This window comes from Lutjanus erythropterus, chromosome 12, assembly GCF_056507025.1.
Source record: "Lutjanus erythropterus isolate fLutEry1 chromosome 12, fLutEry1.hap2, whole genome shotgun sequence".
Lineage (NCBI taxonomy): Eukaryota > Metazoa > Chordata > Actinopteri > Lutjaniformes > Lutjanidae > Lutjanus > Lutjanus erythropterus.
The window spans coordinates 9,818,833-9,842,732 of record NC_139328.1 but is presented as its reverse complement, the minus strand read 5'-3'; the positions used below and the strand labels follow the sequence as shown (position 1 = coordinate 9,842,732).

The 23,900-nt window shown below is 41.2% G+C and overlaps 1 protein-coding gene across 1 annotated transcript in view; it reads left to right on the top strand.

Annotated features, from left to right (window-relative positions):
- Positions 1-19,823, top strand: part of gpc1b (glypican 1b) — an 89,355-nt gene extending 69,532 nt beyond the window's left edge. Inside the window, exons 4-11 of the mRNA XM_084733230.1 lie at positions 3,043-3,270; positions 3,500-3,663; positions 11,362-11,527; positions 11,747-11,877; positions 15,359-15,487; positions 15,826-15,959; positions 17,335-17,510; positions 18,011-19,823. Of these exons, the coding sequence (XP_084589356.1) occupies positions 3,043-3,270; positions 3,500-3,663; positions 11,362-11,527; positions 11,747-11,877; positions 15,359-15,487; positions 15,826-15,959; positions 17,335-17,510; positions 18,011-18,207 (1,325 nt within the window). The 3' untranslated portion in view covers positions 18,208-19,823. The remainder of the gene's footprint in view (positions 1-3,042; positions 3,271-3,499; positions 3,664-11,361; positions 11,528-11,746; positions 11,878-15,358; positions 15,488-15,825; positions 15,960-17,334; positions 17,511-18,010) is intronic.
- The last annotated feature ends 4,077 nt before the right edge of the window (positions 19,824-23,900 follow it).

The window sequence follows — 23,900 nt, the reverse complement described above, 5'->3', positions numbered from 1 at the left end:
AAACAGTAGTATGAACAGTAGTATAGATATTTTCAGAGGCACTGCTCAGTGTGTATCACATCACTTCCTGAGTGCCTCCCCGCTGGCTGAAGACACATAACCCAGGTATTTCACCTAACAAAGTGGAAACTTACACTTAAATGAATGTGTTAGAGCTTCCTTGGTCACTGTCTGCCTTTATCTGCTGTGTTGTTGTTGTTGTACATCACATTGTGGCATATTTATGCTTCCCTTGTGTCCAGTCCTTGCATACTGTGATATTTCCCTGGAAACAGCATGCACATCATGTACTACTGGTCTCATACTAAAGTTTAAGACATACTGAAAAAAACTCACATAAAGTTTTAGCGTACTAAATACCATGTTATTATGGAATTTCAGATGCAGCCTTTGACTTAAAACACATTATTACGCAAATTTGTTAAATAGTTGATTCCAAAGGGTCAATTACAGCATCTTAAGGTCCGTCATTTCTAAATAGCAGACCGTTGCTATGGACAAAGTTCTGATCATACTCTGGGGGACGAAACGTCAAAAGGGCAATTACTCATGACAGCAAACAAAACCTTGGTTGTAAGAGAAGGAAAGCGGCCCTGGTGCATCAGGGCGTGGGGCTTTCCAAATCAAAACAAAGTTGGACTTAGGTGCATTTTTCAGATGTGCTGTAAGCCTTTTGGAAGCTCTCACCACCGAGCACAAAATGACCATTAAATGTAGCAAAAGCCAGTGTAGGAAATGAGGCATGTCTCAGCGTGGTTGTGCGCTGGTGGAATTAAAAATGAATCCATTTATGCTAACACTCGGTGCTAAATACATTTCTTCAAATCAACAGCTCCGATGAGAGTGGACCTTTTAGCTGGTTATAGTCTGTGAAAACGCCAGAAGAAAGCGGCAAATAACAGCAGCAGTGAAGCAGGCCGGCTGGTGTTTATTAATGAGTAGGAAAGCAGAGCAGAGATACAGTATCCAACAAGGCCAGTGCTTAGATAATGCCACGCAGATGGGTCAGGATGAGCTTAGCATATTAACATGTTATGTAACTCCAAGTGCTGTGATTGTCTTCAGGCCCTGTGCATGTGGGTGTTGGAGTTTTGCTACTGTAAAACTTGGCTTGGCTTTTCCATATGTTGTTGTCAGGGAAACTGTTAGAAGACGGGGCGTGTTTGTATTTTGTTTAAATATGCAGGAGTGTGTGGTGTGCGCGGTGGAATTTGTGCGTGGGTTATGATGTTTTTAAAAACAGCTTCGTTAGGGGAATAAGCTGACTCCAGGCGGGGCGTCCCCTGTGGAGGCCGCAACCTCGCCTTTTCTCGTCTCCTCCCGATCAGGGGGTGGTGGCAGGCAGAGATAAGACACCTACAAAGTAAACACTGCTGCAGACTACAGCTTCCCATCTCCCTACCACACACACACACACACACACACACATTCCCCAGGTTTGAACCTATTGTGTCCGCGGAGATACAGAGCAAACACTGGCCTGAATGGATGGAGGTCTGGGCATGTTGTTGTTGTTGGTGATGAATTTTCTGCTGTCAGAACAGGGGTTTCATTTATAAACTTTATTTACACACAAAATAGATGTAAAAATCTTTATGCCACTGGCCACAGAGAGGCTGGAAATTCACGAAAACAAACTCGGTCTGTGAATGCACCTCAATCGCAACACTCCCATGACTCACCAGCTACAGTGCAGTGAGTTCGTTTTACAAACCAATGCAACAGCCTTGCAGTAACTAACATTTCATAAAGGAGAAATGTGTAATATATTTATTGTAGTTAATCCTAAAATGACTACAATATCATCAGAGATTAAAGAAACATGCTTCCTGCTTCAACAACGAGCCGAGACAACAACGCTACAGCTAGAAAGTTCACAGGGCGGGAACATCTGCTTTTGTTTTTATGTTTATTAGAGTTCAATTCAATGCAGAATGTTTGCCAAATGACTAAGTGTTTGCATATGAGTTGAAAGAAATACTCAGTAATCTCTTAGAAGAAGTAGATGTTAATAAAGGTTAAACTCAGCAATACCTTAGTGGAGTCTGGTAGGCAGACAGTCACTGAACTCCAACTCAAGAGTGTGTATTTTTGGGCTTTTGTTTTTGGGATAACAGGCTTAGTTTTACATTGATAGGCAACTGACAGTCATAAACACCTGATTAACTTAAAGTGTAGGACTTGTCATTGTCAAAATGTAACATTGCACTTGTCTTGCACCTGTGTTTGTTTATTTAAAATACTGCTTATGGCTTTAATTCACTGTTTGGACTGCAGAACTCATTTTTGAACACTACGGTTTTACATATTGCTTTTATAAGTTCAAAATGTTTGTGTTGATTTTTAAGGCTGTAGTTATTAGTGGATTTGCATTAGGTTGCATAATATGTGTGTGTGTGTGTGTGTGTGTGTGTGTGTGTGTGTGTGTGTGTGTGTGTGTGTGTGTATGTGTGTGTGTGTGTGTGTGTGTGTGTGTGTAATATCCAGCACCCCTCATTCATGTAAATGATGTGAATGAAGCATTAGAATATTACTGTGGGGTTTGGATTTGCAGCCGGCTTTTTCTGTTTACATTTATATTTGTTGTTTGTGCTTGTCTCAGTCAACATTCTCCTATTTTTTCACCAAGACTGACAGCCTGCCAGCCTGTCTGTATGTCTGTCTGTCTGTCTGCCTAGTTGACTGCCTGCCTCTGCCTGTACCCTATATCTATAAATCCTCACTTGAAGCAGTATATACTTCACCCTGAAGTGCTGTCAATTGTCTGACATCTCCCAGAGGGACACTCTTCACTCTTCAACTTTAGGTTCACCAACAGTATGAGGCAATGTTCAGATGCAGCACAAAGCAGTGAGAATACAGTTTTGGAGCTGTAAAAATAATCAACTTGAGCAGCACAATGCTGTGGCGTGGAAGGATAAAACAAAAGCACAGAACAAAATCATACAATGCTGCAGAGTATAGTTGCTGAAACTGTAAATAAGAGCCAAATTTACTTCCTTCTTTTGTTTTTAAACCATTTCCTCTCTTTGTCCTTTGTAGGTTACTTTCTGGAGGTGCTGAACCGCTCGGCAGTTAGCCTACAGGAGACTTTCACTGCATCCTGGGGCTCCATATATACCCAGAATTCCCAGGTCTTCACTGACCTGTACACGGATTTGAGGCACTACTATCGAGGCTCCAATGTCAACCTGGAAGAGGTGCTCAACGAGTTCTGGGCCAGACTGCTGGAGAAGCTCTTCCACCAGGCAAACCGGTTATATTACATAGGTACATCAAGCTTTTTTTAAAAAAATAAATAACAAACAATAACAACATGGGTTACAGGGGTAGTTTTCTGTGACATAAAAGGACTGATTTCACCCATGGAGTTTTGTTGACTTGGAGAGAGCAATATTTGGCTTATATAAAGGCGGTTTTCCATCAGAAAAGGCTGTTTGACAGCAAAGTAAAGCCAGCCTTAAAAAAAGATTTTAATGAATGGGTATGTTGATTGCAGGCGAGGACTACCTGGAGTGTGTGTCGAAGCAGATAGACACACTACGGCCCTTTGGAGACACACCGCGCGTGATGAAGATGATGGTCACGCGCACATTTGTGGCAGCACGGTCTTTTGTCCAGGGACTGGTGGTCAGCGGGGAGGTGGTACGCAAAGTGTCCCAGGTAAAAACCTCTCTTGAAAGCCTGCCTGTGTTCTCTCGAACTTTCTCTCAGGATCTCTTCCCTTTTCTTTTTGCATGACCTCCCCTCCATCCAATAACTGTGATTAGTTTGTTTCCTTGAAAATTATAGTCCTTTTTTCCTGCTTCTTGTATTGGTTAGTTTTATGGTTCGTGATGAAAGCAACTAACTGCCTCACATGCCGTTTTTACTGGAGTCAAATTTGCTGCAAAGCTCTACTCCCCCTACGTGCTCATTGGTATTCTTGAGTTAAGGGGTCTGTATTCATCTCTCCTTAGTGATCACCATTCCTCCTCCTTGATGTGAACACCTAAACACACACACACGTACACACAGGCCTGTTTTTACCAGTCCATGCGCATAGTATAAAGCAGTGGCAGATCAATGTTGGTGGAAACGAGAGGCTCCATAAAGTATGGCCTGCAGCTCAGACAATCAGCCCCTGCAACAACAGTTAATGTCAGCTCCACACTGAAAAATGTCTCCCTGGGCCGTGGGGAGGGTTAATATCTCCCGAGAGAAATGGTCCCCTCTGTGTGTAAGACAAGAATAAGGTTAAGATCAGAGCAAGACTGAGAAATCATTTCAGCTCCTGAAAGGGAGGTGGCCAGTATCGACGCACCGGTGAAAAATATCTCCCGTCAGACACCGGGCAAGGAGAGTGTTGAGAGCGGTGGCCCTGTGAGAAATATACGCATCCTCTGAGAAAACAGATGCTGTACTAGAGATGAATATTACAATTCTTCCCTGCGATGAAATATTACAAGGTCAGGCTGTGTGTAAGCATGGAAAGATGAAGAGCAAGAGGAAAAAAAAACAGTAGCATGACGAAATAGGTTGTGGTGCTGCTACGTGACTACAAGGCCACACATTTGGATGCATGTCAAAGAATCTATATGATCCTTTTCCCTTTCAGTCTGATATATGTGTTCTGGCTAGTGCAGTGGGTGGCACACACTGTACTGCCTGCTAGCATCAGAGTTAGACAGCCTGGCCTAGCTTATCTCTGTGCTTCTCTTTTGGCCCAGAAAGTAGGTGCAATGTCTCACACCTACACAAAGGGACCCGAGGATGTCTCAATTAGGTACCTGGATGCAGCAGAGCCTGGCACATTCGCAGCCACAGGGGAGTAAAATCACGAATAACCATGAACACGGCTAGTCTAGCATAGCAGGTAGCTGGTGAATAACAGAGCAGACAGTGACAGTGACAACTGAAACTAAAGCAACTAGTGTAACAGAGCTGGAGACATGACAGTTACTGACTCAACACTCTTAGAAATAAGGGTTCCAAAAGGGTTCTTCCTGAAGGGCTGAGGTCAATAGCTCTTCCTAAGACTTTTGGTTCCATTAACAACCCTTTTCATCCAAAGAACCTTTTTCAGATAAAAGAGTCGCCCAAGGATTGTTGAAATCCTTGAAGAACTCTTTCATCCAGGGTTTTGTCTGGGGTTCTTTGTACCCTAATATAAAAGGGTTCTCAGTAGAACCCCATGAGTGTGTTCTAGAAGCAATCCTTGGAATATAAAAGGGTTCTGGATAGACCCCCTTAAGTGTGTTCTAGATAAAACCCAAGCGTTCTTGGTAGAACCCCCCGGTTTTATTCTAGATTAAACCCTTGGAATATAACCCCTGGGTTGGTTCTTGTTAGCACTCTTGGGGGGTGGAAAGACTCTGTATAGAACAGAATGAGAGAGGGTTCTGGGTGGAACTATTACACTATAAAAGGGTTCTCTGTAGTACCTTTTATAGGAAGTTATAGATGAAAGGTATAACACTTTATGGTGGATTCTAGGTAGAACTTTCTTAAAGGGTTCAGAGTGGAACCTTTATAAAAGGTTTTACCAGGAACCAAAATGGGTTTTACAAGCCAAAGAACCCTTTAAGGTTCTAGTTTTTAATAGTAAACCAAGCAAACAGGGTTAAGGATCAGAATTATCATGAGCAGCACACTAAGTTAAAATTACTATTCATGATTTGTATCACATGGGCGTAGCTCTGGACCAGCCAGAGCAGCTTACAGTTCCTGCACAGCTCTGCCAGCAAGATGCTGAACTGATAAGCGCCTCTCTTAGTGCTTAAGGCTACAAAAACACACGCACACCTCATCATTTCATCATACGCCTCCAACAGTGATGCACATTTCCCCCGTGTGGCTGCTGCTTAATACACATCTCCTGTCTGATGCCATTTCGCTGTTTCTGAGGGACAGTGAGCGATGTGTTCATTAAACAAGGCCGGCCCACTGAGAGCGGGTAAATAATTAGCACAGCTTTTACAAAATTACAAAATGTCGTCCCGGCATTAATGCCGAGGCGGTGGAGCCGCTGCCACTCTGAATGAGGTCACGGGCTGCCTTCTGCCCTATTTCCACACTCTCATCAAAAGTCTTAAGAGGGAAGGCAAGAGAGTCACTATATGGACACACTTGGTCAATCTCTGTAAAAGGGAATTTCCAATCCTGGCCCACTGAACTGTGCAAGAAGACGGAATGTCTAATTTTTCTTTGAGTCGTCCAAGTCGAGGCCTGTTCGGTGCAATTTGACTGAGAGAAGTGCAGACTTCAACCAGCTGTTCAATTTCGGATTTATAATTCGTGTCTCACTGTCTTGAATCGGCACTGTGCTGTATTTGTGCAGATTGGACCAGGCCTGAGCTGTGATGGGAACAAATGAGACAGTGACAAAAAGACTGTGACAAACTCCAGCATCCCCTCTCATCTCTATCTAACTCGCGCAGCCCTTTATTCTCCAAAATTTCTGTTGATATTTCCCAGAGCTGTGTCCTCTGTCTCCTTTTAGTGTGAATAGCTTGGTATACTAATTTGGAGCTTAGCTTTCCCCTCCTTTCCCCTGTAATTCCATCTTCAATTGATTGGGCCCTAATGAGACAACCGCTCCTATTTATAGCTATGTATTGCCACTTAAAGGGCCCAGTGACTGAAGATGTTTACCACTAGCTGCTCAGGGACTGCTTTAGTGAATGTAAAGCTAGGGAAAATAAAAGGAAATTCTCTCTGTGTACATGTGCACTCCAAATATTTTCCAGCAAAAGTCTGTGTTTGCGACCAACACAGAGTAAACATGACATGAATCCTTGCAATGTTTTAGCGGGATTAGTCATGAAAAGTAGGAGCTGTAGTGAAAGGTGATGAAAGTATTGTGAAAGGAGGCAGAAAACACAGCAAAGCAGAGCAAAGACAGACCAAGATGCATGGAAACACTGAATAATTCGGGAGATGCTTTTGTGAGACAGAAAAATCTCATTACAGTCAGATGCAGTCTTTTTTTTTCTGGTTAAGTATTAATTCCTCCCTCACTTCGCTCTGGGCTGCACCAGTTGCTGTGTCCTTAACTTTTTCCGGCCTGTTTTATTCCCCCGGGTAGGGGAGTGGAGGAAGTAGGCCACGCGCCACATAGCTCACTCTGGAGGCAAGGAGTCTGGATCGGCTCAGTCTATAACACGAGGGGGGGGAGAGGTCGCTCATATATCCTTACTAATTACAGAGGAAAGACAAGCAGAGAGAGAGACAGGAAAGTCTCATGCTCAATATGCTGTGGGCAATATAGAAGGTACTGACAGGTATGGGAGCATGCTGTGAAGGTGAAGCAAGGACAAGTGAGGGTGTTAAAATGTTAGACAGTCGTGTCAATGAGCCACGCTTGCAAACATGAAAGAGAGTATTTAAAACCTAAAAGTTTCTCTTGATATTTCTTGAGAGGCCAGTATAGAGATGATTGGAATCAGGTCAGAGTGAGTGTGTGTGTGTGTGTGTGTGTGTGTGTGTGTGTGTGTGTGTGTGTGTGTGTGTGTGTGTGTGTGTGTGTGTGTGTAGTGTGTTAAAGCAGTTATTTGCTTATTTGCTCCCCAAGACCCAAACTTACAAAAATGCATCACAAATTACCATAAGGCTTTCATTTATAAACTAATAAAGAATGCAGCATTTGTATAAGAAGTGTGTTTATTTCATTATAAAAGTACATCAGAGTAATAATCAAATTTTCTGACTGTAATGTTAAAACTACTACAAGGAAGTTTTGTGTTCTTGTGTTGATTTTTGAGGCCCCTGTGGACAAAAGTGGTGGTGTTTCCTCTGCCGCAACCAAACATAATGTCAAAAACAAAATTATCTAAAGAAAAATCTGCTCCTGCTTCCTTTTAACAGGCTGATGTACTACTTACCGCAACTTTGTCTGGGAAAACTTGAACACAGGCAGAGAATCCAACCCGATGGCAAGCATTAGGAGTAACTACATAGAAATAGCTTCATGCAGATGGTCTTCTTAACTTATGTAGGTCATACAGAGGCGTCGGTATTAAATTGACACGGTTTCACAACCAGTTAAAAGCTCCTCGTAGTAGGTTTAAGTTTCTCAGCACCTCATAACAAATCTGCTCTGTTCACTGAAACACTAGAGGTGTCTTAATCTGAAACTGACACAAGACGTTTTTAGTTAATAGTGTAATGCAGTAACTTTATAACAGGAGCAGATCAAAACAAGGCTTCGTACTAAAACACTGTAGTGATGGCCCACATTTCCTATCATGCTTTGTGCTGAACTGAGTAGTTTGTTAAGTTTTATGTTCCAAAATGGAAATTAATTAGTCACTTTTTGCTTGTATTTGCACCACATGCATAATATTTGTAGCTTAATTATTGTTTTTGGGTTGGCTTATTGTTTTAACAAGTAGTGTTGTGGCTGTGTTTCTTAGAAAAAAAATCAACAGATTAATCAATAATGAAGATAATCTTGAGTTATTAGCTCTTGGTCCATAAATTATTGCCATTTCTAACTTGACTGCCCCTCTGTCACAGTGCTTGGTGCACTAAAGCTCCAAGGTTACAGAGGAAGTTGTCAACATGAACCTTCAATTAGCACCATGGAGGAGTTACACGCCGTTTCATGTCTGTTGTGCCTGGCGTGGGATTCCCAGCATTAATACTGTATGGATGATGTAACAGTAACTAGATTAATGACTGTCTGGCCTTAATCAGTATTTCATTAACATCACCCTGGGTTTTTAACTCCCCTGCCAACGCCCCTCGGTCAATCTCGGAGCTTTTTTAACACTCCCCTATCTCTCTCATTTTCCGTCTTTTTCCTCCACTCATCCCTGCACACTCCCTTCCCTCGCTCTTCTCTCTCTCTCTCACCAAAAAAGCATTCATCTGACTCATCCCTGGCTAATGAGCGGTAGGGTAAGGATGGGAGGAGGGAAGAAAAGGAGGGCAGGAGGAGTGAGGATCTGACTCATGTCTCATATGACTTGAGATTAAGCCTGGGAATGTGGTTATTGCTTTTCTGTGTCACTTATTTCACTTTATACTGTCCTCCTCGTGCAACTGGCAATAATTACTGGATTCTGTTGGTCTCTTTTATACATCAGAGATGCATTTACTAATTTGGGCTCATTATGTTTTTTTTAATCTAGTTCAAGATTTAATTTAGAGTTGAAACAGCGTCAAAACAGATAACTTTTGCCTTATGTGGATCAATTATGATTAGATTAAATTTTAATGATCCTTTTGGGGAAATTGGGTTGATGCATCCATAAATAGTCATTGATTACAGCCAAGAAAAAAGAGACTAAAAACAGAACACACTGAAGGTTGTTGCAAACTTTATAACCAATGTATTCAGCTGGTAGAGGAGCACATATAAAGCTTGAGTGGGGGTGGATTTAGTCATTTTGGGGCCTAAGGCAAACACAGGCATGGGGCCCTCTAGATCCCTTGTTTTCCACCTTTTTCAATCCATGAATAAAAATAAGTCATAAAAATTAACTTTTACTCATGGTGGAGGGCAGAGGCTGAATTGAGGAGTCTCACAGCCTCAGGCTGGCTACTGTCTTCCTGAAAAAGATCACTGAATAGCCCAAGTTAGTTGGTGGGCCCTGAGACAGTCACGAATTAAACGTTCTGATGCCATTTTAACATTTTCAAAAAGACTTAAATAATTATCAAAAAGTAAAAAGAAACATCTTAGCCAAAAGTTTATGAGGTTTTCTATAGGGCACTTGGTAGCTTGGGGCCTAAGGCAATTGCTGACATTTGCAATTTCTTAAAAGTCCCGCCCTGAGTGTGAGAGAAAGTGTGAATCACAAAAGAAAATATGAAAGAGCTTTAAACTGCGTATGATACTAAGATGCACACAATAAGTAGACAAGTGCCACTGAGGAGCTGCCTTTGTTAATGATGATTATAGTTATCCAGGGACAATTTTTCTGTCCACGGACCGAAAATTCTGATTTTTATGTCCAATTATACCGAGCAGACTTGATTTTTTACGATACTACTGACAAGCCTTTAGAGTGTTCAAAGTGTCTATGATGTGTTTTCCCACCTGATCCTGATTGTTGTCCTATTTCTACTGTATATTTGTTAAAAGCTGGTTTTAACTGTGACTTTGCTGTTGGAAGAACAGTTTCCAGGAAAAGCATCAGGCTGGCCCAGATGTCAGCTTAGAGGAGCTTTGTATGCGTAGCTGGGCCTGTTCCACCTCTCTCTCCCTCTCACACTCACACACACTTCCTGAGGTTTTGTATGCATAGCTGTACTCTCTTGTGAACAGAGCTTACTGGTATTAACCCAGTTTCACTTTTCACGCACCAAGGCCCTTTCCTGGGGGAACAGCCTCGTGGGATAGAGGGAGAAATGGAAGAGGCAGGAAGGATGGAGTGAGGGACTGAGAATACTTGTATGAATGTCAGGGCCTTTTCATCGCATGTGAAACAAAAAGCGAATTCTCCCAAAGTGGTTTCCAAGGAAACTGTGCTGAATGAAAGTCTGGTGCAAACTAAAAAAAGGTCACCATGGGAGGTGACCTCCCACGGTTCTGTGATTGTCATTGTCTGGCCAAAGAAATTTCCATCTTCACATTTTATCAAAACTGAACACTTTTGTGTGTAATTCTCCTGTACAGTAGCAACAGTACAGGATTTAACAAATAAAGGGATAGTTTGGATTATTGGATGAAGGGCCGTAATGAGGTATTGATAGTCAGTGTATTACCTACAGTACATGCCGGTTTGCACTTCCCCAGTGTGCAGAAGCTGAGAGGAGTACCAGCATGGAAGCTAAGCATATACTGCTGTGGACAGGGTCAGCAGCAAAAAATATTTTAACCACAAGATCCGTATCAGTGTGTACGCTATATTTAGAATATTTTCACCACTTAACTTTGCCATTAGACAGCCAAACTCCATGGGTAAAATCAGTTTGGTTAGTTTTGAGAGTGTGATATTTGCCTTATATAACAGCAATTTCCCACTTGAAACTTACAGCAAGGTAAAGTGGTGAAAATATTCTAAATATAGATACACTTAAGCTGATATTGATTTTATTAGGACAACCTTTTTCCAGTGGCTAAAATATGTTTGGTTGCTGACTCTGTCAACAGCAGTATATTGCTTGGCTTCCGTGCTGGTACTCCTCTCTGCTTCTCCACACTGGGGGTGTGCAAAGCAGCATCTACTGTAGGTAATACACTGACTATTGTTAAGTACCTCATACAACCCCGCATCAAATAATCCGAACTATCCCTGCAAAGTGGTCAAACGTACGGTTTGATCAATTGCTGCTATCATTTTTATCTTTTAGACCATTAGATCATACATGCTTGACTAAACAGTAATTTTTCATCCAGGTGGTGTGTTTATTTTTGCCTCTGCCCTACCCCAGGTGCAGCTGAGCCAGGAGTGCATGAAGGCCATGATGAGGATGACTTACTGTCCTCACTGCCGCGGCATGGCCTCCGCCAGACCTTGTGCCAACTACTGCAGCAACGTCATGAAGGGCTGTCTGGCCAACCAGGCTGACCTCAACACTGAGTGGAGGCATCTGGCAGGTGGGGAACACACACACACACACACACACACACACACACACACACACATACACACACACATTCACACGTGCATCCAATTCAGCCATATGTCTGCTCAAAGGTTCACCCAACACATGATGCTACTTTGTGCTGTGAATGCAGCAGAGTCTTTCCAGCAGTGTACTACATATGAGACATTTCACGCATTCTTCATGCTAACTGTACCTCCTGTCTTTGTAGAAACAATGATTCAGGTGGCTGATCGCTTTGATGGCTCATCTGGCGTGGATAGCGTGGTCCTCACTCTCCCAAATCGCATATCAGAAGCCATGCTCAACATGATGGACAACATAGACTCAATCAACAGCAAGGTCAGAGTGCACACTGGTGCACACATACAGCTGTATACAGGCTGCCCAAACCACACAAACTGTTTTTACCACACAGAATAGAGAGCTGAGCAGACCTGTACCATACAACACACCCGTAACATCACTGGAATATTCTAGGGATGCATGCAAATATAGAGGTCAATGAATTATCAACTGACACTGGAAATGTTATAGTCAATAAAAGCATCTAAGTTTGGTTTTGGTTTATATTTTACTACCAAAAATAAATGAACATTATAAGAGTCAGGACTGTTCCTTTTTTGTAGTAGTGTAATATTGTAATAGTGTCAGTTATAACTGGTTCGGTGAGAGCTATGGAATATCGTCCATCTTTGCTCGCTACGTCTGAGCCTTTCTTACCGACAGGTTATGTGAAAAAAAAAGTGTGAATCTTGTTATCTTGAAATGAGTAGCAGGGAATTATTGGTTATCAGTATCAGATGAAATAAAATCTATATCATGCGTCCCTGGCATGTAGAGTTTTAGCCGGTGTGATAGTCTTGCCTTATTCCTGACTAATCAAATCACCTACTTTCCCTCATTATTAAAGCAGTTCACACTTTACCACAACTGTGACAATTTATCAGTGGAGGTGAGCACTGATTGTATCACAGAGGCTCATTTTGCAATGTAATGTGCATGAGGTGCAGAATGTATGTCATTTTAAATAAAATAATTACATATATAATAATTATATTGAAATTATATTTTAAGAAGCAAGACAGTCATTACTTACTGTCGAAAGTATCTGCAGGCATATACTGGAACTTCACTTCTCTGGATGGAAGCAAATATATATATATATAGATCCTTTTTCCTGCGCAAGGGAAATCAATCAAAGTTAAACTGACAGACATAAAATAGTTGGCACTATATTTTAAAAGGCCCCGAAAACATATTTTCTCTCTCAGCTTCTTATTATTGGAGAGGTGATCCTACATAGACAAAGTTACAACAATTTTATTTATAAGATTTCAGACTTCTGTGAGTTTTTGTCTGTTCTTGTCTCTGTGGTTTGAAGCGGGGTGAACTTGAGAAAAACAAAACGTGATGTCACACTCCTATCCATGCACCAATCAGGACTTAGCAACGCTGGAATTTAGACGAGATGACAGGATTGTTTGTTTATGTCGCCGAGCGACTGTCAATCAAATCTGTTCAAAGCACATCCACAGAGTCCTGATGAAGAAGATTAGCTGATTAGCTTTTTTAGTCATGAATATTTAATGTTATAGAGAAATAGGAAAGATTTGAAACCAAATTTCGGGAGCTTTAAAATATTCATATCACCTGGTGAGGCAGTAAAAATAGTAGTAAAGGAGTAAAAAATATTTTCTGTCTCAGGAAGTGCCGCTGTGAAAACGAATACACATGCCTTGGATCCATCAGTTGTCCCTCCTCACTGTGCTGCCACATTTCCCTTATATTCATTCGTTTGTAGAATTAACACCTATCCTACCACTAAATTAATGTTGTAGCAAAGCTCTGTGTACCTGATTCAAAATAAAAGGATGTGAGTCATGACAATGCCTGCAGGCCAAGCGTTTGCTTCACTGTTTAATGGCGTTTGAGCAACAGTTTTATGTGATCCTTAAAAGGCACGGGCAGCAGTGGAAATCTGACTGAGCTGTTCAGTGAAGGTGGAAAACAGCGCAGACGGTGAGGGGAAAAGACAAAGCTTCCTCTGTGCTGGTTGTGCTGTTAAAGAGCCGGGCTGGCTTGAGGTGAGCCATAGCCTGGCAGTCTGCCTCTGACCTGGTTCAATATGGTAATCACACACAGCCGCAGCCTCTGATCTTCATCACTGGGGAAAAGAGCTGTGTTGAGCCCATAGAAGTCAATTCGTGACTATGGTTTAGTATTATGGTAGACACAGTGTAGGACAGATTATCTCCTATTTACATAATCTGTTGACATCAAAAGCCATATGTTGTGTTGTGTACTTTTCCCACAAGAACATACCAAATGCAGATAGAAATGATTGCAGTATGCGCATAAACACGGCAGATATGCTTGAAGGATCTGCCACCACTCAGACAACAGCGTAAATGCCATATTTCTTACGTCCATTATTCAGTCTACTGTGAACCACACAACACCGACGAGTTATGCTGACAGACATGACTGGAAGCTTAAGGAAGGATTATTTTATAGTTATGTGTGAAAGTTCAAAGGCTCCAGGCTCCTCTAAGCAGGCCAGATTGGATGACAGATTGACTGCAGTCTTGCTGTATTCCCAGGGCTCCATTTATAAAATGTAAGCCCCATAGGGACAAGCAGCGCTCTCTGAGCTGCGAATCATTCTGCTGGAGCGACGCTGTGATTGACTCTGGGGGTCATGCAAATAAGCCAGCACCACTTGTCACTGTTTGTTTTCAAAGGTAGAGATTTGTGTGTATTAACAAGCATATTTTCTTTGTGTACTTAGAGACAAGTTGGTCCAACAAAGGCAAAAATGTTTTGCTGGTGCAGTTCGAGTTTATAGGTTTCTATTCAGAGAGCTTGTTCGAGTGTTGGATTTCAGTCTTGTTAACAGCAACAGCAATAAAGATCATGAATATGAACTACGTATGGTATTAAAATAATGTTTATGGAGCGAGTCTGAAGGCTAAGTCACCATTTATAGATGAAGATGAATTTGATGATGAAGTACTTGCACCTGTTTTTTTTGGTTCTGCAGTGTTTGGAAACCTTGGGCTTAAAAATTAAACTTATTCTAGTAAATTAGAAGAGTGCATTCAGTAGAGTGCACTGCAGATCTTCGCCAGGCAATCTGAAATGAATATTCAAATGATCTGTAATCACCAATATTTTGATAAGTAACTGTGATTTAATAGCCGATTACAATTACATTCATTTTGTGATTTAATTTCATGTAACTACATATAACTAATTACTTCCTAAAACACTATACATATTAATTATTTGTTAATGATTACCAAATTGTAAACCTTCAAGATATCATTACATAAAGAGATAGACCAGATGTTTGTAACACTTAATGTAATGAAGTTAATTGATTACTAACGTATGTTATGCTACTTCATCTAATGTTATACTACGTATGTGAATTTACATGAGTATCATATGTATTTTAACCCAAAGTCTTAAACCTAAGGAAGTAGTTTTGTTGCCCAAACATACCCAAGTAGTTTATGTGCCTTTATTTTGAAAATCTACCTGGAGGTTGCTAATTTATTATTGCTGGCCTGACTCCAGAGCCTTGCACATGCAAAACTGAAGCTAGAGGCGTACCTATGGCGACAGTTTGAAACATGCAGGGCCACTGACAAAACTGCCGTATTCAACCAGTTGGGAGTGAGAACATATATGAAAATTATTTTAATGGCTATTATAAAGTTGCAACTGATATTTTCTTCATTTGACCCTTTTGTTAATCCCATCTCATCTTCTTTCTACATTTCTTGTCTTGTATTTTCTTCACCTTCTCCTTCCCCAGTTGTTCCAGTCATGTGGTAACCTCAGAGAGGGAGGAACCAGCAGCACAGGAGCCGAAGACAGCATGAACAGAGGGAAGGTTATAGTGGAGGACAAGCTGGGAACCAGCTCAAGCAAAATGGACAAGCTGGTTAGTGTTTACCCGACTGAATCTGCGCCCTTGTTATTGCTCTCTGATGGTCTAATCTGCCCCTTCCATATTGATGGTTTATGATGCAGGGGCCATTACTCATCACGCGCAATTAAACCCTTTTTGCTGTTCATTTCACCTTTGCACAGACGTGTATGGGGTGATTAGATGGGAGTGAATGCTTGGATGGATGGATGAGTCAGATGACTGAGCACCGCAGTTGGTTATTGAGGAAGAAAGTGTTTTTCTTACTCTCTTGTCTGTGTCTAGCATCATGCTGTGATTTTGGGTAAAAAGGGTAAAAGCTCATAAATCTGTTCTTGTCAACTGTGCCTCAGGTGTCTGATGTAACCATGAAACTGAGGGACCTGCAGCCGTACTGGGTTTCTCTCCCAAGTGTTCTGTGCAGTGACAGAGTGGCCACGGGAACAGGAGCCGAGGACAGGTGTTGGAACGGCATTAGCCGTGCCAGGTAGGGCACATGAACCTATAAAGAAATGTATGATCTTAGCTTCACTTATCTTATTTCAAAATAACATATCACAGTACAAAAATGGAAATAATGTCTTTCAAAATGACAATGTTGAACATACATATAATGAGAACTCAGAGTTGCTACTGATCATCTCAAAACTCTTCTTTCTTTCTTTTTCTTTCTTTCTTTCTTAAAATGTCTGCAAAAAAAACATAAATTATATTCTTACAACTGAAAACTTTAATTCATACCCATTAAACTACATCCATACTAACTTTATTACAGGTTCAGCCTGGTATTTGGTCTGGTATGACCAGTAGCTTATAGCAGTCCTGCGCAGGTCCAGTATTGCAAACCAGCACCTGCCTGCACCCACAAAAGCTGAGTACCAGAGCCGACTAGTTGCTTGCAATTATCTCTTAGTGAAGTCCAGACCTGCCTGGAACTGGTAATGTAAGTCTCACAGCCCGACCTACACCCATCTTTGAAAACTTATACTCAGGCGCTCACTTGTGTGCTCAACTGGTAGCAGCACCTGTGCCCCTGCAGCTGTTGATGTGTTTCCTCAGAAACGATGTGCCTAGCTTGTGGCTATTAAAAGCTAATACTTTTTTGAACTTTTTATAAGCAGTATAGCCACTGACAACATTATTCTCACAGTCTCTGATCACACTAAATTTCTCTCGTACGCACGGCCTGGCCTTCGAAGATGTGTCGCTCACAGTATGGTCCATCTCCACTGGATATTTTTGCCTTTATTTAATCCATTTTAGCTATCAGCTAGTCTACATTGTTGTCAGATGAGAACAGTGATGTCCCATTGTTTAGAAGTATGTGGGACCAAATGTTGGCTGATCAGGTTTGATAATGCCCTGTTAGTGCTTTAAATGTCAAAAGCACTACACAAAGATTTTCATTTCTGATTATTTGTTATATTGATGTTCTGCCTATGAATTTATAAAAGCATTTCTGTACCTATTACACCCATGGGTACCCAACCTGCTGCAAGACTCTAGCTTATAGTGGCTAATTTAAATAATTTTAGCAAACTTCAGATAGATATTGTCACATTCAGTATTGAGTCAGTTTTGTTAACTTTACTCCTTTACTTATGCTACTGTCAAACAACATTTTAGCTTGTCATTGCATTTCACCCTTTTTCTTCCTCGTCTTCTTCCTTTTTCTTCTTCTTGTAATACTAGTTGGCAAAATCGTGGGAATTCTTTGTACCATTACTCTGCCCACCTAGAGCCTGGTTCTGTTCAATGTTTCTCCTTGTAAAAGGGAGCTTTTCCTTGCCCCTATGACTAAGTGCTTGCTTAAAAAAAAACAGACATATTTCACGTGTTAACCAAGCTTTCGTGTGTGGCAGGTACCTTCCCGAAGTGATGGGTGATGGCCTGGCCAGTCAGATCAACAACCCTGAAGTGGAAATTGACATCACCAAGCCAGACATGACAATACGCCAACAGATAATGCAGCTGAAGATCATGACACACCGCCTGAAGAATGCTCTCAACGGCCAGGATGTGGACTTTCAGGACACCAGTGAGTACTTTAACCATCACACAGCCCACAAAGTTTCTCAAGAGCAGTCACAAGAAACTTCCACACAGATGACTCACTGATGCTCAAAAACTTTTAAGTTCTAAATTAAGGAGAAAAACAGCTTTATTTCCATTCATCTGTGGAGGCACTCACATCTTAGTTTGCACAAACTCTACCAAAATGTTAAAAGCAGTATCATTTGAATTAAGATGAAGGAATAAAAATGCTTTGCCTAAATCAAAGTGCCTTTTTGAATAATTGAGGTCATATTTTGTAACACGCTGGCAGTGAAATTCTCATAATCCTTTATCTGGGGGCTACACCTGGACAGTGAACCTCATATTTCTTAAGCAAATACTGTATGTGCTCAGTGTGTTTAATATGCATGAGTATGTAGCAGCAGTCTTAATATGTTAATTTTATAAATGCATAGGCAACATCATTTGTAAATTTGATGTATGTCGTATCATTAAGCTCACGTCCTGACCATCTGTCCATAGGTGATGATGTCAGCGGTTCAGGAAGTGGCATGTGCGCCGACGATATGTGTTCCCGGGGCCCGCCCCTCGTCCCTGTCACTCACCGAACCATATTCATCCCTCCAGAAAACAAGGAGGTGAAAGCCTCGGCCAACCAGAACCTCCCCTGCGTCACCATTTACCTGCTTTCACTGCTCATTTTGCTGCTCCGGCGATAATTGACGTGGGAATACACCAACTGGGACTGAGTTTGGGACACAGGGGTTGGGGAGAGGCTTGAAAGGGGAGGAAGGAGAAGCTGGGGGTTAGTTACTTTGCCAAAACTAAATAAGTATAAAGAAACAATGACAACAAAAAAAATCATCTTGGATGGACTTCCTTTTGGTTTTGGAATAGAACAAAATGGAATTACGAGTATTCATAAATGTTTCGGTTCTGCTCTTTTCCTTTATTTCTTGCTATATTATGACACCATTAGAGCTGGTCTTTTCACATCTTCTAATGTTTTGTTTCTGGTGTTTGGGTTCTCTGAGATTATATCTGTACCTAAGACATGTGTAAGACTTTATTGTTAACAGTATGTTGGTGTTGACACCACGGGGAGAGGGAGAATGGGGCTTTGCAGTGGCGCTCAGACACATATATTTGATATTCCACTCCTTTAAAAGTGCACTTGTGTTCAGTAGAATTATTTATTTATTAATAACTCATGACCCCAGAGAGGTTAAGCCACTCTCCGATATTTATAGAAGTAGTACACAAACCACAAACTTAAATGAGATAAAATATTGATGACTTTTAAAGGAGGATAATCTGGACAGCAAGGCCTCTTAATGCATTAAGCCTCATAGTGTCGTTACACGCAGAGAGGATGAGAGCACTCCACGTCAGCACTTTTTGCCATTTCATCATGTAAGCTGTAATAATAACCATGATCACATTTGCACTGACATGATCGTCTAATGTGGGAGTAACGTGACCCGTCCGCCACTCCATCCATCCACTCATCCCTACACCCACCCCCCCACACCCCACCCCGCCGCCCCCTCCTCCCCTCCTGCTGAGGCAGATCTCCCTCTCCCTCTAGACCCCGCTGGTTGTGTAGGATCAACTCGAGGGTCTGGTGTAAGCAAAACACATGCTAGGCCGGGCCAGGTCTCAGATGACAGCGATTTCCCACTATAGAGCACTGTATGTGGAACAGGGGGGTGTCAGTTTAAAAGATCGCCCTCACAGCAAAGGACTGACACTCCACGACTTTGGAAACGTGTAGCAGAACAGAAACGTACACAGAAGCAGAAACACTGCTGTCATGTAGCGCTTTTTTTTTCAGTATTCTTTTCATGTGCACAGCAGAACAAAAATATTATGCATCATTTTGTGTGCTCCCTGCAAAGGCCCAGAGCTCCTGTGATTAGCATTATAATTGGCTTAACCTGAGTCCCTCCCCTTTTTGCTCTGTGCTCCAATAACAGCTGAGCAAGCTTTCTGCCTCAGAATTTCCATCAACTTCCTCCTTTCCTGTTTCTTGTACTTGTGCTATATGCATCTATGTTGAAGATGGTTAGTTGTAATATGTAACATTTCTGCATTGAAATGTCTAAAAACACTTGACTTATGGCTAGTTGCTAGTTGCTATAACTACTGGTAAAACACAGGATACTTTGGCTACGTCAAAGAGTGATGGAAGAAAGTAGATTTTTAGCCATGGTGGTTGCTTAACAATTAAGAAAGAACTCCCATGATCCCAAGTATGCCACTTCATGGCGTCATCAAACTACATCTTTTGTCATTGTTTCAATGTGAGAGAGAGACTCCTGGCAGACATTTAAAAGTGACATTTATACTGTATATACACATTAGCCAATGTTAGCAAAATGCTAGCTAACTAGCTAGCTAATGTACAGCAATCATTAGCTAGCTATTTACATCTGACAGCTAAAGTTAGCAAAATGCTAGCTAATCTACATCAATCTATTTAGCTAACTTTGCTAACATAAGCTAACTTAAAAAGTGATTATAGGCTATATATATCACCTACAAAGATTTCTTGGCAACGTTAACCATCTTCAAAATTTATTTTCAACGTAGACAAGCCTAGCACAGACCACATCCAAGTACAGGAAACAGGAGAGGTGACATTTGACCGAGGTTCTGCCAAGTACGAAGCTCAACTGTCAGAGGAGCATAGAGCAAAAAGGGGCGGGGCTTTGGATAGGTCAGTTGCAACAAGCAATGTCACATGTTTTTGTCTAATTTAGCAGCAATGATCCATATCACAGTAAAGGTCACACCATGCACGTCTTTGAATTGTACTACTATTTCTATGGCAGACACAACAGTGTACATATTTTTGATTGCTTCTTTGTTGTTTTCTAGAGGAAAAAAAGTAGCCAATTAGGTATCAAAATTTTATAACAGGCCAGATCGTTGTATGCTTTAACTCTTATTTCATTCATCATCTGTTCTGTCGTAGTGTATCCATATCTGCCTTCCATTTTTCTGCAACTTTTCTATATCAGTGCCTCTTTCTCTTCCCACCCCCTACTCCCTCTACCCTTCTTCTCCCCTGCTCATCAGTTATAATGACCTTTAAAGCGTTCCTCATGCTTCTACATGATGGCAAGGCAATATGACAATGACACAGTGCTTCATTACGTGTCAACCTTACTGGGAATGTTGTGGGAACACGGTGTAAGGCTTTTTTTCCTGATGAGAAGCTTCCTGGGGAGGAAATCACATTTTTAATTCAAAGAAATGTCAAAGCTCTCATTTAAGAACGCTGCGTGCAGGATGATGGGACGATGCTTGCATGGGTGTAAATGTATGCGTGTGAATGTGTGTACTCGTCTTTGATTGATAGAGCAAATGAGGAATGGACGATAGAGCCTTTATAAATCTTGTTTGGATGGCACAGAAATGAAATGTATTGAAATGGAATAACGTTGTATGACGGAGTGCTATTCAACTGACAGAAATGGGAGATTAATATAGCTCATTTTTCAAAAATTGAATTTTCAACCAACTACTGTAATAACTTCCAATCTGTATTGATGTGTCTTCACTTGACAGTATTGCATATGACAGAAAAGGACAGAAATGGGCATGCTTTTTAAAGTACATCATTGCTTCAGTTGCACACTTGGACAATCCATTATGATTCATTTTATGACAGTTGATGATACTGCAGTTCCAATTAAGTAATGGAGGCCCTGTCAAAGTACGAGAAGCAAATTAATTATTGCTCTCAAAATGTGTAAGGTTGTTGTCATATGTGTCTTCCTTTTTTTCTGACATGCTTTATTAATGAATGCTATGTTTACTGTGCATATGTGTGTATGTCTGTGTGCGTGTGTCTGTCTTCCTGTAAGTCCCTGGTTAAGAAATCTGCCTGTGACTGCCTTTGACACTTTGTCTAGGGTTGGGGTCAATTTTGAGATTTAAAAAAGAGAGATATAATAATAATAATAATGATAATAATAATAATAGATGTTCCAGTGGGGAACATACACATGTTGAACCATGAACAATTTACCCCTCCCAAGTCCCACCCCTTTTATTTTTGCACTGTGCTCCACTGTCAGTTGCGCAAACTTGGTCAACTTTCTCCTTTTTTGTTTACTGCATTTAGATATGCGACGAGCTAGCCTCGTCTATATTGAAAAGAAAACCAAATTTTAAAGATGGTTAAAAAATGTTGTTGGGGAACTGAAAAAGTGACATATATTCACATTTAAGTTAGCTAATGTCAGCAAAATAACTGTCTTGCTAATGTACATCAATCATTAGCAAGCTAGTTAGCTAGAGAATTGCTAACATTGGCCTGTTAGTTAGTTGCTAGATGGCTAGAATTTCGCTGAGGTTAGCTAACTTGAGATGCGACCCTGTGTGTTGCTTTTACAGGAAAGGGAGGGCCAAGGGATCACATTTGCTCAACCGTCATTGGAGCACTGGAGGAAAGAGGGGCGGGGCTTAGATAGGTTCAATTAGCAAGAGTACCACATGGGTCTTCTCTTTGTGGCCCTCTTGAGAAATCTGAATATGAATGTGAAAGTGCACATTAAGCCTGGTACAGAATGAGAAATGACTCCAACTGTGATGGTGACATTCCAATTCAAAGACGACTTGTAACTCACAACTTCAGTTTCAATGACTGCCTCACAATGTCATCGGCTGAAATTTGCACAACCCCCCCCACCCCACCCCACCCCACCCCATCTCCTCTCCTCCTTCACCTTTTGATCTCATTAATTTGTTGCTCAAAGTCCCCCTCCCTTTTCTAAAAAAAAAAATCTGCACTTTTATGAGGCCAATAAATGGCATTGTCTGCACAAAGACATCACAAGATGGTCGATCAATACGCGAGTCAACACCTTCCAGAAACGACTATTGATTGGGGATGTGTGTATGCAGATAGATATGGCCCAGCAAGACGTCTCCTGTTCAACTGTGGTGAAACAGTGTAAACACAAAGCCCCTGCGTGTGAGAGGAGGCAGAAGAAAGGTTTGTCCGGAGGTTGTGCGCCTCAATCCTGCCCTCACTCATTAAAGGTGGCAAAAATGCAAAGCTGATTATGAGACCATTTAAAGACAGCTTTATTCTACACTGAGTTGAATATGAGAGGAATTTCTTAAAGGTGCCAATTTATGAGGAAAAAAAAGTACTTTTGATTTTCTTGTTTTTATTTACTTTGGTTTTGTTGTTATCAGAAATCTATGGAGAGTTTGTGCTTATGGTGAAGATAGATGCCAGAAAGAGGTTGAAAAATACAAATGTCTCATTTGCTGTTGTACCTGAAATCTTGTGTCAATTATATACATTGTAAGATTTTCAACATGCCTGTGTCCTGTGTCTTTAATGGTGGGTGTTGTTATGTTGTGTTGCTAAAATATAAATTCAGCACTTTTGTTATTGCTCCCATTTTTCATGAATTGAAGTAAAAAACTGAAGACTTGTTCTGTACAAACAAATGTTTATGTATCTCAAATTGTGCTCACAAACTTGTCGAACTTTGTGATAATGAGCACTTGTCCTTTTGCCGGAATTAGCCATCTACCTGACAGGTGTGGCGTATAGTCTGCTGATTAAACCGCATGATTGTTGTACAGGTTTGCCTTGGACTGGTCACAATAAGAGACAGAGGCAGAAGAGGGTGGGTCATGAATTTGCACATCTGGGAAACAAATTTAGTATCTGTAGCCTCATGTGAAATAGACCGCTTGGTGCCGAATGAATGCATTTTTTTTAGATAAATTGCACATTTCAGAGTTGCCTTTTGTTTAATCAGCATCTGTATGTGCCACAGATGGAGTATCTTGGCAAAAGAAGTGCTCGCTAACACAACAAATTTGTGAAAAACATTTGAAAGAAATAAACCGTTTGTTTGCACAGAAGTCGTCTAAAAGTTTTACTTAACCTCTGGAAAATGGAAGCTGAAGCAAAGGTGTTGCATTTATATTTTTGTTGAGTGCATTTTGTTTTATACTAACATTTGGTAGATCTTAAAAAAAATCCTATTCACGAACCACTTACGTGACAGAAAACAACATGCTGATCCATTGTATCCAGATTCCTAGGAAAAGGAAGTGTCTGCTCTTCTTCAAATTCTCCGTCCCATCTGCACAAGTTGTTTCCCAGAGCGCATCAGGGCACACTGCCACCTAAAAAGGGCCAGCTCGCTCCAGTGATGATGTCAGAGGTGACAGCTGCTGTCTGGTGTTGCCACACAGCAGAAACTGCCACATGGTCAGAGCACACTAAGTGCTTTGTCTTGTTGTGCGTGTGTAAACAATGGGATGATCGTCTCCCTCAGGATGGTTTTAACAAGGTGTACTTGACCGTGATCCTATGGGAGATGATGCCAAGCTTCACATATAGCTCTGCTGCATACAGAGTGCTGCAAATATGTGA